The 17565-nt window shown below is 37.4% G+C and overlaps 1 protein-coding gene across 1 annotated transcript in view; it reads right to left on the bottom strand.

Annotated features, from left to right (window-relative positions):
- The window catches only part of wscd1b (WSC domain containing 1b), a 37535-nt gene that overhangs the window by 18831 nt on the left and 1139 nt on the right, over positions 1 to 17565 (bottom strand). The window contains exon 2 of the mRNA XM_028467330.1: positions 16352 to 16984. Coding sequence (XP_028323131.1) covers positions 16352 to 16751 — 400 coding nt within the window. The 5' untranslated portion in view covers positions 16752 to 16984. The remainder of the gene's footprint in view (positions 1 to 16351; positions 16985 to 17565) is intronic.

Below are 17565 nucleotides of genomic sequence, written 5' to 3'. Positions count from 1 at the left end.
AGGTGAATCTATATCATAAAACTGGTTAAAAGCACACATTTCTGAATTATAAGAATTGTTCAAGTGAAAGACATCTTATTGAATGTATTTTGTTGTTGAGTAATGTTGTTAAAATTATTTTTACTAATTCAATGAAAATAATAATGCAGGCGAAACAGAAGACTGACCTTGACCTTAAATATGACCTTGAGTGAAGGTCAAGGTCACACATTGAAAGGAAATATTCAATGAAACTAGTCTGAGCTGTATATAAATAAATATATATATATATATATATATATATATATATATATATATATATATATATATATATATTCTTGTTTAGGGCTGGACAGTCATCATGTGTACCAAATATGAGGCTGTTTGACCATTGTATATGAGAGTTGTAGTGGTTTTTCTATTATAGCGTGCTAATTGGCCCCAGTCAAAAAAACCAGTATAAAGAGTAAAAATCACTCTCAGTGAATTTGATGCGAATCCACTGAAAAACAGCCAAGATGAAGCATTTAGAATGTGATAGCAAAGGATTTTCCAGTGACATTATAGGCCCCTCCCACTGATCACAGCCTGTTTTTTCTTCATCAGCGACCTGCTGCCATCTTATAAGATTCATCCAACACTATTTTGAAGTGAACACGACATATCGTCTTTCCGCTAGAGCTGTTAGTGTCGGACACCACTGAACATGGCGCCATCTGAGAACGCAAAGCATAATGGGTAGTTTTCACATTGATTCTTGTTTAGGGCTGGACAGTCATCATGTGTATCAAATATGAGGCTGTCTGACCATTGCATATGAGAGTTATAGCGGTTTTTCTATTATGGCGTGCTAAATGGCGCCAGTCAAATACGCAAGGCATGATGGCTAATTTTTTACATTGAGTCTTCTTTAGGGATGGACAGTCATCATGTGTATCAAATATGAAGCAGTTTAAACTTTGTATATTAGAGTTATATGAATTTTTCTATTATGACGTGCGCCATAAACTTTGACCCCAACCTATCTTTTTACTGGTAGGTGGCACAGCTTTGGTCCAAAGAAATAAGATACTCCACTTGAGATGAGCTTTTCAGAAATGTAAGCATCAAACTTGTACGATAATTATTCGTAGAGATATGGAAAATTTTGGTTTTCGACAATTGTCACAACCTTGACCTTGATCTTACATTTTTGGAGCCAAAAACAGATGGACTGCACATCCTTGACATTGCCCCTATAAGATGACATGTGTGTCATTAGTGCTCGGTTGGGCTTGGGCGCTGCATGGTAAATGATCAGTCAAGTGATGTTTCGATTAACGCAAGAAAGATGCACAAATGGATGCTGAGGAGGTGAATCAAAGGCTGGCCCTCACAGATTTGAATAGGTTAGGGCTTGAAAAAAATGTGCTTCATTCGGGTCCAAACGGGTTCATGCTGTATTCTGCTGGACTCGGGCTGCGTCGGGCCGCACACCTGCACATTTTTTTAAGTAACCTTTCCTCGGTCACAGTGTACAGACAATATTATATATTGCATTATTTTAAGCTTATACAGAGGATGCTTTCCTATAAATGCAAAATATGTCAGAATATTAAAGGTCCAGTATAATTGTTCAGTTTGTTCTAAGAACCCCAATAACATTGTATTTGGGGTTTATTTCCCCAAACTCACCTGTTTTCTGGAGTTTTAGCCTTCTGAAAAGTCAGTTTCAGAGCGCTCCCAAAAGCAGGCTGTTTTATGGATCTTCATGCATATGCGTGAACACACACATCTACATCAGCCGCTGCTCCAGCGTGTGTGTTTATCACAGCAGCAGCAGCAGCTGTAAATCATTAACAGTCAGTTCCTTCTCCTACTCACCTCTACTAACCACAGAATTAGTCTGCTGCATCGCATTAGGTCAAAAACACATCAGATCATCCCATAAAGGCGATACAAAGTGGTATAACGGCTACTAAAACTGAAACTTGGGAGTGCTCTTTGGTTTATCTATATACTGAACGAAAAGATATATTAACTGTAATATCAACCTGCCATCGCTATGTAGTTTGACAAGAAAGAGCTCACATTCTTATAGGGTAGGAGGAGCCAGGATTGTCAGGAGCAGGAGTTTCTGCGTTGACATCACAACGTGAGAAAAATCCAACTGGAGCTGACTTTTTACAAAATGTGGAATAACAAGGGAGGAGGAAACAGAACTTTTTCAACTTTGGCCCTCTGGGTGAGGCTAAAAGAATGTATATTACTGTAGCAAAACCATTATTAAGTGAATTTTTCATAATACTGCCCCTTTAAAAAAGCAAAAAATAAACAAACCTTGACATGCTTTTCAGGCTTAAGACTCACAGAAGCTGCCACTTTTATATCCTCACAATTAAAGTCATATTGTTAAAACCTATTATTTATTGAAATTCTACTTACCGTATACAAAATTTTAAACAGATTGATGTTTTTGGCACATTCACTGCATACTTAAAACACACGGATGTTCCACCACACCTTTCACATTATCTGACTACTTGAAACTTTGTGAAACAATCTTTGTAAACTTTGTAAGAATTATATATTGTGAAATATTAACTCAGTTCCAGTTTCCTACTGCGCTACCCCTGCTGTAAACCTCACTTCTGATCTTTCTGCACAGCTCTGGTTATGTAATACTTCTTATGGGCTTTACAAATCAAGGAATTTGTGACTTGTCCCTCTGGGGCACAACGTTTCCAGCAGCAGACACAAAGTATAAACATAAATGCATTTCTTACTTTTAATATAAAATGTTTGAATAGGTAAGGCGGCTGAATCTATGAATATGTGACACTGAAAGCATACGGTCTCCCATCTGACTGTGTAATGGTATTACTGCTGCACAACTCTATAAAACTATTCACTGAACAAAGATGGAATACAAACTAGGCAAGGATACTTTTTATTTAACCCTTCAGTGACTGTCAAAAGAAGTAAGAGCAGCTTATTGGTATATCAAAGTCCAAGAATAATGAATATTCACAGCATGGAGATTCTAAAGTTAGGTCAGTTTATGCTTTGCATGCAAACATTACCCTCTAAGCATCATAGAGATTTAACAATAGAAGCTAAAACCCTTAGAGTAAGAATAAGGTCATTTTAACAACTTCAAAGCTATTGCTAATTAGTGTATTTTACAATAGCGTTATTCGGCATATAATTAATGGTCAGATTTTTTTCTTAAATTATCTATAATTGCTCAGACATTCAGGCTCCATAACAGACAATTTATTTAAGGGATTTGAATACTGATAGTAAACGAATCTATAAATCAATATCTATAATAAACTGATAACATGAACTGAACATTTGTTGAAAACTACCTAATGACTCAAAATCTTTGCTCAACACTATATTATCAGCCTGATGGAGGCCTTGTACAAATTCTGTTCATAAAAGACATCTTACCCATCACAATCCTCCAAACTTTGTTGTAAAAATTCTACAAATTTTAATTAACTCAGCTAACTGGATATAATCCAAAATTAAATAAATGATTACATGAAAAAAAAAAAAACTAACAAAAGACATGACCCTGAACTTCTGCGATTGTTTATTTATATTTTTTTAAATCCCAAAACAATGCCTTCTCAAAGACTTCAAACGAATCTTAAAAATGAAATTAATTCATGTGACACAACTTGAATCTCCCAAAGAATATGTTCTTCAGACCAAAAAGCCGATTTGAATATCTTGTAACTCTAATGAAGAACACCTTGAAAACCAATAAGATTTGAAACGGTGAATAGAAGACACGATACATAATTATAAAATATATATATTTCACGTCTTTAACAGAGGCGACAAAATTCTCTAGCATTGCATTTTAAAAAATGATTTTATGCAAAATATCATTCTCTTTAAATGTAATAATAGAAATAATCATGCTATAATTATTAGAATTAGCACTTTAACTATATATTGTTCACTAATTAGCATGTTAAAGTTGTTAATCTTATTCCACAACATCTGTGTACGAGAATGACAATAGCTGCAGATTTAAGTAGTTATTTAGCAATACGTTATTGAGAAATAATGAGAAAAGGTGTTCTCACATGTCACACAAACCAATATTCACTTTGTTTTTCTAGTTCAACACAAACTTAGCTAAAACTAGCTGTTTTTAGTAAAAAAAAAATTTAAAAAAAAAACACGCTCGCTCAACTGCTTGCTTTGCCTCACAGCAAAAGAAAGTCCCATGATGCTGGTTGGATTGTTTTGCGTGGAATGTTCTTTATGTGATTGTGTTGTTCTTTCTCGGGGTACTATTTTTTTCTTCTTCCTATAGTCTGGATGTGTGATTGACTTACACCCTGTTTAGGGAGTAACGTACATAGCGCGTGATGTTTTTCCTTTTACAAACATACTACTTACAAAAATAAACGAGTGCACTAGATTTTCATCTATGGTGAAGTAATTCTAAATTAATTTATTAATTAAAACAATAGATTCATTTTTAAATGTATTCATGCTGTTCAGTCATTTCCACTCAATCTACTGACAGCTGGAGTGAAGAAACAAATGACCTCAAAATCTAAGCTGACGGCTCCATTTCTTAGACACTTTAGAATCATTTAGAATAGCTTCATATGAATGGTTTAATAACGATCTAAATATCATTAACTTTAGCCACAGTGATCTGTTGCAGATTGCAATTGCTTACAAAAAGGAATACAACTGTTCATTCATTGAATTAAAGATTCGGAAAACAATTTCAGAAAAAGTTGACCTTGTTTGGAAAATACTACACGTTTCCTTGATCAGGATCCAAAAAATACCCAAAGTACCCAAAAAATAAAATAAATAAATAAATATCAGGTATCAGAGAATAGTTTTGAAAAAATATACTTCACATGATTTTCTAATGCTTAACCTTCAATAAAATAGTTTAAGGTTATTAGAAAATAGACTCAACAAACACACACAAAATATATATTTATACTGTATACTGTATATATAAAAAGAATCTGTGCAATAAATTACACTGAACAAAAATAATATATTTGAGCATGTTTGGAATGCTCTGGATACACGGCAGCATGTTCCACTTCCTGCCAATATCCACCAACTTTGAACAGCCATTGAACAGGCCACAATCAATCAACAACCGGATCAACCGCAAGATTTGTTTGTGATTACATATAGTATTTTATGATGTAAACATTACTGTTAAGTACATATGTAAATAGTGAGTAAGATTAATGGAGAAGAGGTGGGGTTGTATGATTTTTTTTACCATTTGCATTTGTATAATGAAAATGTTAAATTAATTAAAAAAAAATTCTGTTCTTTTTTTTTACTGTACTCTTCTGTTAAGGTATTAAGTGACCTTTGGCAAATATGTGTCTGTCTTGTACTGTTGTATATTCAAAATAAAAGACGTGTGTATCAGTGATGGCTGGGGGGTTATTTTTCATTTTTTCAGATTTTTTTATAATTTTTTTATTTTAGTTATTTTAACATGTAATTAAATTAAAAAAAAAAGGGGGGGGGGGGGTGACAAAGACAGTAGTAAATGAACTTACCTAATTCAAAACCTGACAAAATATATTTTAAGACCTAGTTTACAAAATATGGACACAGTCAAGATTTGAAATCATCAAATTTGGTTTGTTCCACACCAAAGAGGAGGACCTCATCAGAATCATCATGGTGGGACCAGAACTGATGGACTATGATGCCAGGCCAGACGTTCAGCTGTGGTTCCCCCAGGGCAGGGGTCTGCAACCTGTGGCTCCGGAGCCTAATATGGCTCTTTGACTTTTATGCAATGGCTTCCTATAGCTTTAAAAAAAACTATTGAAATAAAGAGTTATTTTTACAGAAGCTATTAATGATTAATGACAAATAAAATCTAGATATAACGATTTGTTAACCTAAAATGAATCATGTTGTGCAATGACTCAGCACCTTCCAACTTCACCTCCTGCAACATCTACATACCATCAACTTTCCTGCACCTGTGGCTAACCTTATGTTTTAAATCCCTAGTAAGATAACTAAACCAACAAAAACACTATTCTGGAAGAAAATAGAGATTTTAATTATGTGGGAACAGATTAATTTAACTGTCAATGTGCCGGTTAAATATGCATGCGTTATCTTGCATTATCAAATATCAAAGTTACTTTTTGTAGCCTTTCAAATACATTAACTAAAAAAAAAATCTTCTTTATATAACATTGTGTTCATGTAAACTGAGATGCGTAAGAATTGGAAGATGCAAGATACTGTTTTATTTTTTATGGAAGCTTATTGCATTCACTTGAATAAAAAAAGTTTCTGTTTTTATGAGTAAAATAAATCCTGTTTTTATGAGTAAAGTTTCTGTTTTTATGAGTAAAATAAATCCTGTTTTTATGAGTAAAGTTTCTGTTTTTATGAGTAATATAAATCCTGTATTTATGAGTAAAGTTTCTGTTTTTATGAGTAAAATAAATCCTGTTTTTATGAGTAAAGTTTCTGTTTTTATGAGTAAAGTTTCTGTTTTTATGAGTAAAGTTTCTGTTTTTATGAGTAAAATAAATCCTGTTTTTATGAGTAAAGTTTCTGTTTTTATGAGTAATATGAATCCTGTTTTTATGAGTAAAGTTTCTGTTTTATGAGTAAGATGAATCCTGTTTTTATGAGTAAAGTTTCTATTTTCAGTCACTATCAATCTTTACTTCAACTTTGGTATGCCAGTTACGTCAACTATTCATCAGCATGCATGGCTTGAAAAAATAATTCTGTGCTGGTGTGACCAACTGAAGTTAAAAGTTAGTCGCACCAGTGCCACCACTGGAAAAGTTAGTGTCGAGCCCTGAAATTATCCAGCTGGATTCAACTTTGGGCACATGTACAACTTTAAACGAGAGTGAATGGGTGAAGATTAGTGCGCCCCAATGCGTAAACACGTCACCAATCAGACAACACAGATGAACGAAGCTAATTTTCACCACTAAGCTCCGTCTAAAATCTGACTTCCTTGCCAGGCTTCTAACTCACATATAAAGATGTAACATGTAGTCTGTGCTATATATAGTACAGTTAAATACTGAGACACCAAATTTGTTTTTAGAGTAAATGAAGCATATTTGCATGTTTATTTTCACTGAGACCCTGTGACAATTGTGTTTAAGTGTTGCACGTTTAGAAACATTTGTAAACTATATTTGAGAGAAATAGGCCTTTTGTCTTTGAGTTCAGCTCATGAAAGTGAGAGCAAAAACAGAAAGTGCTGTGTTTATATTTTTTTGTGAAAAATAGGTTTACTTCTGTCTCTGTCATTTTGCATTGAAGTATTGTAGGGGAGAAAACTTCTAATGCTGTTTTTCTATTGGTTTACAATCAAAATATTGAGAATAAGAAGTGTTGCTATATGTTGACAGTGTTTCACATAGATTATGAAAAAGCTTGTTTACAAGTAAAAGATAAAAGTTTGGATCCGAGCACTTTTGGAAAACAAATGGGAGAAGCACTGTCAATGCTGGAGCCGCTTTCACATTGCTCTCTCCCATAGACACAGTACACGGATGCGGTGCCCTTCCCGTGCGTAGACGTGGTTCCAGCACCTCTAACTGACATGCCCCCAGCGTTTCAGAGCAGACCTAATTTTTTATCTTTCCAATTTGGCTCAGTGGTCAATGACATGTTTCTGTGGTGTGACAAACTCATGTCTCACAAATTTATTTATACTATACTCAAACTTTAAATTAATTCTGCTTTATCCCTCAAATGTGTCATGTGTTTCCTGAAGAAATAATGAGTGTTAGCTCAATGGCTGTTACTGAAACTATTCTCACTGGTGTTCGACTGTATTTTCCTGCTTAATAACTGAGTTGTCACTAAAGAGCCTGTTTTTTTTCCCCTTTTTTTCAAAGGATTAAAAGCTATTGTAAGATGCTTTTCAATGTTGAGATAAAAGAGCAAGAGTTCTGCTGGAAGTTCAGCTGTATTCATCATTTCAGCAGAATAGTAAAGTCGCTGACAGGCAATGCTAAACAGTGTAGTGACTCTCCAAGGAAATCTCAAAGCACTGAAGTAATGGCAGGGACCCGTAAACAGAGAGCATAAGTAGGAAATCATATCGTTTTTATTGTGGCTATGATGAATTTATTTTCTTGAAGTGACTGTGAGGCCTTCTGTTCCTCTGGTAGTGAGAGGATCAGTGAGCTCTAGCTCGCATAACAAGAGCTGAGGCACTCAAACAGAAAATGCTGCATAAATGTATCATGAAGATCCTGTAAATGTTCTAAGATCTTGATAATCTGTGAATACACAATGTGGTCTACTATGAGTGAGCTGCACACTCCTTGGTAGCGTGCGAGTGTTTCTTTAGCTCCTGGCAATTTCAGCAAAAAATGTAAATCAGAATATAGAAAATAAACTTGTATATTTACTCTTTCATTTCTAATTCAACAGCAAAACCCCAACTTCAGTCACATAACCGGGGCTCTCATGTTTGGATGTCAGGTCAGTCAGATTTATGTTGGCTTGTGGGTTATAATATAACTTTAAGAAAAAAAAAAAAAAAAAAAAATTAAAAACAGTAAACAAATCTGATTGACAAAAATAATTAAACATGCCTATTAATGCCTGTTCATCATCTGATAAATGTGCTGGTGAAAGAGCAGGATCAACTGGTTGTGCACTTGAAGTGATACGGATAGCAGCATTTGTACAAGCGCAGTATTCTGATTGGTAGGATGTTGATTGCTGTCAATCACTTCAGCGATGCATGTGCATTAAGATTACAGCTCTCTTTTTTCTCCTTCCACAACAATTGATTGACCTCTATGTCCTTCTCCCAGTAGCAAGTATGTGCATCTGCATCACCTCGCGCAAAATGTGCCCTTCCAGAGAAGAAGAAGCCCTACGCACAACACGTTTTAGGGGCAGCACTGTTTACTGTACTCATGAATGAGGCACTCACAGCGCATGTGCGCACACGCATCCTTGTTCTCGGCAACATTGCTTTGGTCAGATCACGGTACATCAGTGCTATTTTCTGATTGGCTGATGTGTAGAGGTATGTTAGTTTTTGATTGGCTGATGTGTAGTTGATTTTATTGACTGGGACATGCCAAGATCCTGTTGAGCTCTACAATGCCCAGTGCTCCATGCTACACATTCAACTGCATTCAATCTGATAGGTTGCCAGTTCAATCAGAGCAGCCTCATCCATTCATAGATTACTAATCTCTTTTATATCATGTATAGCCTATGCTATGAATGTGCAGTGAGTTGTATCACTTCTCATTGTGAGAAATGTGTGAATGTATTAAATTGTGTGTCTCACACAATGTGTGAGACTTGAGAGTCCTGCACATAACTATTTTTCTGTCCAAAAGAAGTAGTGTTGGAATGCATTTTCAACATTGCCTATTTGCAATAAGCATTTTAGTTTATTGGCTAAAAACAGACGTGCGACCTTGGCTACCCTGTACAAGTGCAGCTAATAAATGTAAAAGCACATCAGCTGATTGTAAAAAAAACCACAGAACATCAGCTCTGTCAGATTGCAAGTGTTTTTGGGAAATATATAAGATGTTGGATTTGTGAAACAACAACAATTGAAATGGTTTAATTGCATTTCAAAGATTCACAAAACAGCTCTTTCCTGTGCTAAGGAATGCTTTGCATCAAACTGCTCAGCCTGTTAGAAGGATTTAGCCATGACTTTCCTAGTGCTAACACCTCATACTAATTAATGTATATAGGGCTCACAGTGGCCAGCGGTCAGGTTTTTACATTAAGTGGTTACTTTGCTTTGTGTGCCTGCTGGCTGGGGAGCTCAAGGGATGCATTGAGCTGCAGTGATGCTGATGAAGTTGTTACATGTTTCAAGTGCATGGAAACACATTGACAAATGGATATATTCTTATTAGTAACAAATCAGTTACATTTCATTGTTAGTTTGGTTTGTTTGTTTGTTGTTAACGAACAAAATGCAGGCTTTTGAAAATCATGGTTTTTAAGTCCGCAATCCACCATTTTCCTCATTTCTCATGTGTGACGTCACACGTGTCTACATCTGTCCGTTATCTGTAAGGGACCATAACAACATGGCCAACAACATACACACTTCAACAACTGAAAAGAAAAACTAGTCTTTAGTGATTTGAATGAAAAAGTTTTACCTAAAGCCTAAACATATTCAGGTGGAACATTTGCGGAGCGGACTGTCCGCGCTTCTCAGAGCTTTCATACTTGAGCGCACCTGGAGCGCACCGTAGCTGTTTCCTGTATAATTTCCTCAAAATTCTACATTTCCCAAAATCTTTAGCACTTCTCTGCAGTCCTTGTACTCTTTCTGGGACATGTTTTAAAGGTGCCTCTCCTCAAAGCTTGTCTCCATCTCTCCTGCTCTGTTTCACCAGGCGGGTAAAATGCAGGTCAATGTGAAAAATACATGCCGAGCAGTGTTTTGTGGGGTGTCCAGGTACGCAGAGCATAGTCCGCACGGTCGTAGCTGAGCCACACACACTGTACCCAGCCCTCTGTGTAGTAAAACACAGATGTTTGAAAACCTGCAGGTGAACGCTAGCATTGTGTCTGCAATCTGCACTGGATTGCCTGTTAGGGGTGTTAAAATAAATCATTTTTACAATGCATTGCAATGCGGAATGTGGAAGACTGCATCAATGCAGGGACGTAACAAATGATTATAGTGTTGTCATACTGCATCCTTATTTTGTGTTCACGGCAGAGCAATGAAGTTGTGGAGTTTAAAAAACCAATTGAATTGTGGGAAAATGAGTCGAGCACAGCATGATGAAGGGAGCCAAAAATGAAGAGAAAGTGATTAAAAATGTACCTAGTATCTTAAAAGCAGATACCTGGACACATTTTGGATTTTATGAATGGAACGGGAGAACCCCACGCTTCACTTCATGTTACAGATGCTGCAGCCTGGTTATGAGCTTTTTTCACGGAGCAGCTTCATAGAAAAGGTAATACCTGCCCTCTGTGATGTCCAGGTAACAGCTTTAATAAGCCAAGCTCGCCGAGTTGCACGTCCTGTGAACGAGAGCCGCTCATGAGTCTCAGAGGAGCTGGCCTAACTGTTTTATATGTTCACACCGTGATTTTTGCTAGATTAATAAAGCAGCCTGTTGGAGGGCAGAGTATAATATATTATAGGTTACATTCCTATGCTATACCTATGTTTAAGGTTTGATGATTTGTTTTGTGAGGATGATCATTTTCACACCAATAATACAGTATGTGCAGTAAGCTCAACCTGTACTGTTTATTTTGTGTTAATAAATGTATTGTTAGGGTATTTAATTCTTTGTTAAGCTTTAAATTTCTTGTTTTAAGTGCATAAACTACTGAGAGGTGTGAGGTAATAATAGCATTTACTCTTGTAAATACTCCTTGTTATCTGATGGGTTCTGACTCAGTTAGTGTCCTTTCTTACAGCAGGACAAACACTGGAAGCAGCAGCTCGACTGCAGACGTGATAATTTGATTTGAGGAGAGAATAATTTCTCACAGATAAAGGGAGGGTAGACAATGAAGTTTATTTATTTTGAATTACAATATAATGTAATGACATTTACAGTATATTTGTTTTTTGAAGCACTTTCTAGATAATGAAGAATGGAGAACATACAGATCTAACTGCTCGTATTCACTAATAAAAAGTCAACCACGGGCAGCAATGTAGGAAATAAAGGATGAAACAACTTATTCTGCTTCGTGATGCATCGTGGAATCAAATCATAGGCATCAAATCGTGTGACCAGTGAAGAGACACAGCTGTGCTGCCTGTGATGTAAAAAACCTTCCATAGGCAACATGACCTGAAATTCATATCCCGGGATAAATTGAATCCCCTTCATGGTAAATGTATAAATCACGATATAAACTTAAAGTCTAAAATATTTAAATGGGAGTGTTTCAAACAAACAAATAAACAAACAAACAAACAAATAAATGAATGCATACAAATATATAAAAACATATAATGTAATTTGACAACATTTATTGTGCATAACTCAAAGCTCAAAATGAACTCAGCACTCAATAGTGCAATCGAACCCAAGTAACATTGCTAATGTTTTAAATAAAACAGTACAACAAGCTGTTTTCTATAATGCAAAATAGTGAAAATGTTGTCAACAGCTTCTTCATACATCCAGCAAACACAAATAGTGATGCACCAAAAATGTGTCCACCAAGGATATTTCTCACCGAAACAGGATGTTGTGAAGACCAAGCAAACACCGTGGTCAGCATGCGCTTATCTGGAAATGGACCAACTTGTCCGCGGACTCGCAGAGCGGCTGTATTTCATTAAATCTGAGCACCAAAGCGTTTTCTAAGCAAAGTTTGAGACTGAGCATGTAAGTGTGATTCAAGTTTCTGTCACGTCACTGTAATTACACGTAGCCCTCAGTCAACACAGACCCCTACACCACGGCGCATAGCTGCGCATCAGCAGCATGGATCCGGTTTCAGAGTCTGTCAGTGCACGTGTCACAGGGATCCTCTGCACTTCATCACGACTGTACTTGGTCTGCGTTATAAAGATCATTACTTGGATGGGATTAATCTCAGCATTCACTAACATTTATGCATACCACAATAAAGACAGAGAACCTGCTTGGAGAGACGCACAGAGCAGGAATGGAGAGCCAGAGCTCACAGTCACTGTAATAAAGTAGAGAAGCTGCTATTCATCAAGAGCCTAAATGCACTTTGTGTTTTCATGAGATAACATATTTAAGAAGCCCAGTCAGTTATAGGCTTGTAATTATTATGTAATGTATAAGTGGGGTCAAGCTTAAGATTTTGTTAATTCTTATATTGTGCATTGTTGGAATGTCAGTGCAAAAGTAAATATTTTCATGTTTTTAATTGATTTATTCTTTAAAGCATCAATATTATTCCATACAATTGCAGTGTTTTAATTTTAGTGAGGTAATACACATGTATACACATTAAATACAATGGTACTAATAATTTGCAAAATAATGTCTGTCATTGTTTCGGTTTTCGGCCTTGGATTTCTCATTTTTGGTTTCGGCCAAGAATTTACATTTCGGTGCATCCCTAAACACAATTGTTGCCCATGCCAAGTTGCACTTGTGGAGTAAGTAAATTAAAATAGCTTATAATGTTAGACTCTAACACAGATACATTTTAACATATCACTAACCACGGTTACATGATGTTTTTTAATTTGAAATTAATTATTCCAAATTAAATTATTCAGAATTTAAGTGTTCTGCTTCTTGTTTACATGGAAATAGTATTTCAGAATTGAGGTTAACATGGAAAACAGCTTTATTTGGCTTTAGATCTGGGGGTTTGGAAGGGTTCTAATTGGACAGAGGCCGAACGTGACGTATTTAAGTCAATCGGGGAAAAAAACACAACAAACCACTCATTTTCATTATATCCATGTCTTCTAAGGCTCTTAAAAATAAGTAGTCTTGACTCGAGACCGGGCCGCCATCTTGGATTATGTCGTCACCGCACGTTATTGCAACTGCGTAGAACGACCGGAATTAACTTAAAGCGGAATTAAACATTTACAATATTGAGGAATTATTTAATTTGCAATTAAAATCGGAATAAACTAACCACCTATATGAGATTTAAGTTTAATTTGGAATTACATTTGCAATAAGAGTTAGGTGTTTACAAGGTCAGTTTAAGGATTTACCTTATTCTCATTAAAGTACCTATGGCTCCGCACCACATATCTGGTTTTAATCATGTCATGAACCGGCTGCATTCCACCGATTGGAAACGGACCATGTCTTTCCACAAGTGTATCATAATTATTCTTTTAATGTCAGTCCAATATTTAATTTACTAATCAAAGGGAGTGTGGTACTCCTCAAAAAGCTTGCTCAATAGAGCAGTACGTGTGAGTAGTAGAGCAAACCTGTTTCTTGGCTCCTGTGGTCAGAGACTGACAGCGTTTGAGTCAAGCACATCCTCTAGCTCTCCTCATATGCTTTGTTTTTAGAACAAACTGCTCGTGTTACCTTTGCTTGCAGGCAGTCACTCAACACATCTTTCAATCACATTTTTTTGATCACAACACGACTTTTAAAATCAAACCCAAGTCCAAATCAGTGACGTAGCACCGTTTACTGTTTTTTAACTAGCTCCTCCTGCTCCATGGTCTCTGTGCCTGAAGCCATTGTCATTCAGAGGCAGACAGTGGCGGATTCAATTTCATAGTACGCACAGATTCCGCCCCGCCCCCTGCCTCCACTAGATGTGCGGCCCGCCAGTCCCTGAGCAAGAAACGATTCTAATCAATTCCATAATTCGAAGTAGATTTTTAATCACCAAAAAAATGAAGATCAGGCTTTACAGCAGAGGACAGTAACAGCGTACAGAAACACAGATGAATACAGCCCAGCAAAACGTTATGGTGACGGCGCACCAGGCAGAAACACATGGTAAAAAGAAACAAAAACACACTATATAATAATAGTAACAGGCTAATAATGTTTCTACCTATTTGTAATGAAGTCTACATCACCCTGTCATGTCAAACTCCTGCAGAATGGCCTCAGACAGGATTATCATGATAATTGTTCATCAGGGCAAGTTTACCTAATCTCTTAACTGTCATGGTGTTCCGGAGGTATGTTTTCAAGTGACTTAAAGGTGGGCATACACTGTGCGATTTTATCAATCATTGTACTCGATGAGCGGCAGCTCAAACTGTGCGACTCAATTGCAGAGCTCACAAATCATGTTCTCACACTATAAGGACAGACACTCTGACATGATCTGACTGCTTATATTATAAGTCAGGGTCCGGAAATGCAACGTACAAATTAGAAGAAGAAGAAGATATCTGAAAAGTCGTCATTAAAACAGAAGAAGAACCTGGAAGTGGAGAGAAACTCGCAAATCTCAGCAAAAAGAGCTTTAAAAAAGAAAAGGTGGCGTTGTGATGGACCAGGAACTGGCTGGAAAGATGTGGGCAGTACGGTCCGTCAATTTTACAGCGGCCATACGGTGTTCGCGCATGCAGAGTGTGAGAGTTTGAGGCAAGCCGGTCCGTGGCACTGCTTCAACATTGTAATACCCTTACGAGGATTTCAGACATGTTTGATTTCCTTACGACCATACGACTGCTGATCGGGAGCTGGTCGTGAGGCATTAATCGCTTCTTGTGACCCCATGTATACTAGAGGATAAATGACACATGATTTAGCAGAGACTCGGTCAAAAATCGGCTCAAAATGGGCCAAAAATTGCAGTGTATGCCTGCCTTTAACAGCTGAATAAACGCTCAGCACTGGCAGTGGACACGGGCATTGTTAGGAGAACATTCACAACAGTATGCACGTTGGGATAAAAGTCTCTAAATCCTTTAATAATTTTATTTTTTCCACACCTTCAAAAAAATTAAACGCACAGGATTCCGGCTGGCGTCGCCACTGGAGGCAGACGTGATGATGTCATCAACAGGCATTATCACGATTGGCCGGTAGACTCCAAATCTCCATCATAGGCTAAAATCACACAATTTATTCCGCATATACGGCACACCCTTACGAGTAAAGTCTGTTTTCTAATCCCTTATCGTAACGTATGGTGCGATGTGCTGCACTGCGCTGCTGAATCTCTACACCACGCCTGATTTAAAGAGACACGCAGGAGCAAAGCGCTTTTCTGAGTAATCAGGTGATGTGCTCAAAGCACAGCTGCACTTTAGGTCACCAAAACTGGGACCCTAAAGTTAAAATTCAAAAGTTCCAAAGTTAAAGTATTAAAGTGTTAATGAAGACCAAAATGGACCTAATCACAGACTTTGTTTGGTGTTTTAGTATGCCCTTAAGTGTTAAGGTTACATCAGAATTTATATTGGGTTAACTATATAGAATATATCAGATTTGGGATATTTACTAAATCAAAGAACTGAGAAAATATGGAAAACGGTTTCAGTTTAGCCCAATTTGCTATAACTTTTCAGGTTTTGTACATTTACAGCTCTGACAGACACAAACATTGCTGCAGAGCCCGCGAGATGGATTCCCAACCAGGGTAAACGTACCCACGAGTACATTAACATATTACCATAGGGGTACATTAAAAAACACAACAACCATTGTTTTTTTTTTAAATAATAAAGGTTTTTTTGAGCATAGAAATTTTTAGACCATGACACAAATACATTTTGCTGAAGATGCTCTAAAGATATGGTAATAGACAAAATGCTTAAATGTCAGAAATACATAACTAAATGAGTTGCTGTTGCTTTGGACACAGGACAGAGATCAGTGGAGGTAGCTGACACAAAGAGACGGTATAACAAAAGTAATGCTAATAATATGAGAAGGGGGTAAACTGGAAAATGATTGAAAACCACAGAGTGAGTTACCTTTGTGTTGGATGGTCTTTTGCACGGAGATGCTCTGCTCTGGTATCTCTGGCAGTAGACTGTGGAACCAACGATGATGCAAGTGTTGGACCCTCAGGCTTTGAGATGCTGCCCAGTCCCACCCTGGCTTGGCTCTCCCTGCTGACACAGCCTGAGCGCCAGCAGCAACCCATCTGGATCGCGCCCTCATGCCCAGGCCTGTGGTCCTCACTGTGATAGGTGGTGCAGCAAGAGACAGCAGAGGAGGCAGGCCTGCGAGGTTGGCAGGGTGAGCTACCCTGACACTGGAGCGCTGCAGGAGAAGGATGCTTCCGGCCATCAGATAGGCAATGCCCAGGCAGAGCAGCAGCATCTGAGCCCGCTTGAGGAGGCAGTGCAGCTGGTAGAGGGGTGCCACCATGCCTCACACTGTTCACTGCTACCTCCTCAGTGATGGAGCCTTTCATATAGCAGTGTCTCACTCAAACTACTTACAGCATTGTTGTTTTAAAAGGACTTACAGCATGGTGCACTCAACATCTCTGACTTCCGTGGCCCCTCGGTTCACAAGCTGCAGCAGTGAAACAATAGCTCCGTAAGAGAGCTTAATATCCAAGACTGTGGACAAGACTAAGAAGATCCTTTGGGGAAAAGCTAGGGAACAAAACAGAGCAGAAAAACATGGACAATTTAATGCACAAGAGTGTTTCTCTATATGTCAGCACAATCCCAGGGAATGGAAGTATGTAGCTGGTGGATTACACGCACAGCTCACGATGACTTATGAGCTTGTGTTTCTGTCTTCCAGCATCTTTTAACACATCCCTCTGTGTTTGCTGTTTTATGGCTTTCATTTAATGCCATTTGTTTGAAAATCAAACCCATGACCAGCATCTGAAGATGCTTCTAATGCTCCTCTGTTTCACATCACCCAAAATCATGGAAATGTACATTTCCACATCATAAATCCACAGCTAGGGATTGTAAACTTCAAATTCATCATCACCAATAGAAAAACATGCAATTAATGATCTAACAATAGAGAAGCAATGTTGTGAGCTCCAATGATTAAAAGATAATGCCTTAACGGGCGGGTTCATGTTCAGCACCTGAAATCTTCACTATGGGCAGAGCCAACACTGTTTACAACCAAATGAAATGTTGACATTAGGCAAATATTTACTATGTTTAACTTACATTTTAGGTCTAATTTACATGTGAATTTAGCTTGGATA

Source organism: Gouania willdenowi, chromosome 14, assembly GCF_900634775.1.
Source record: "Gouania willdenowi chromosome 14, fGouWil2.1, whole genome shotgun sequence".
NCBI classification, from domain to species: Eukaryota; Metazoa; Chordata; class Actinopteri; order Blenniiformes; family Gobiesocidae; genus Gouania; species Gouania willdenowi.
Note: the sequence above shows the minus strand (reverse complement) of the source record. Positions and strands in the feature narration are given on the sequence as shown.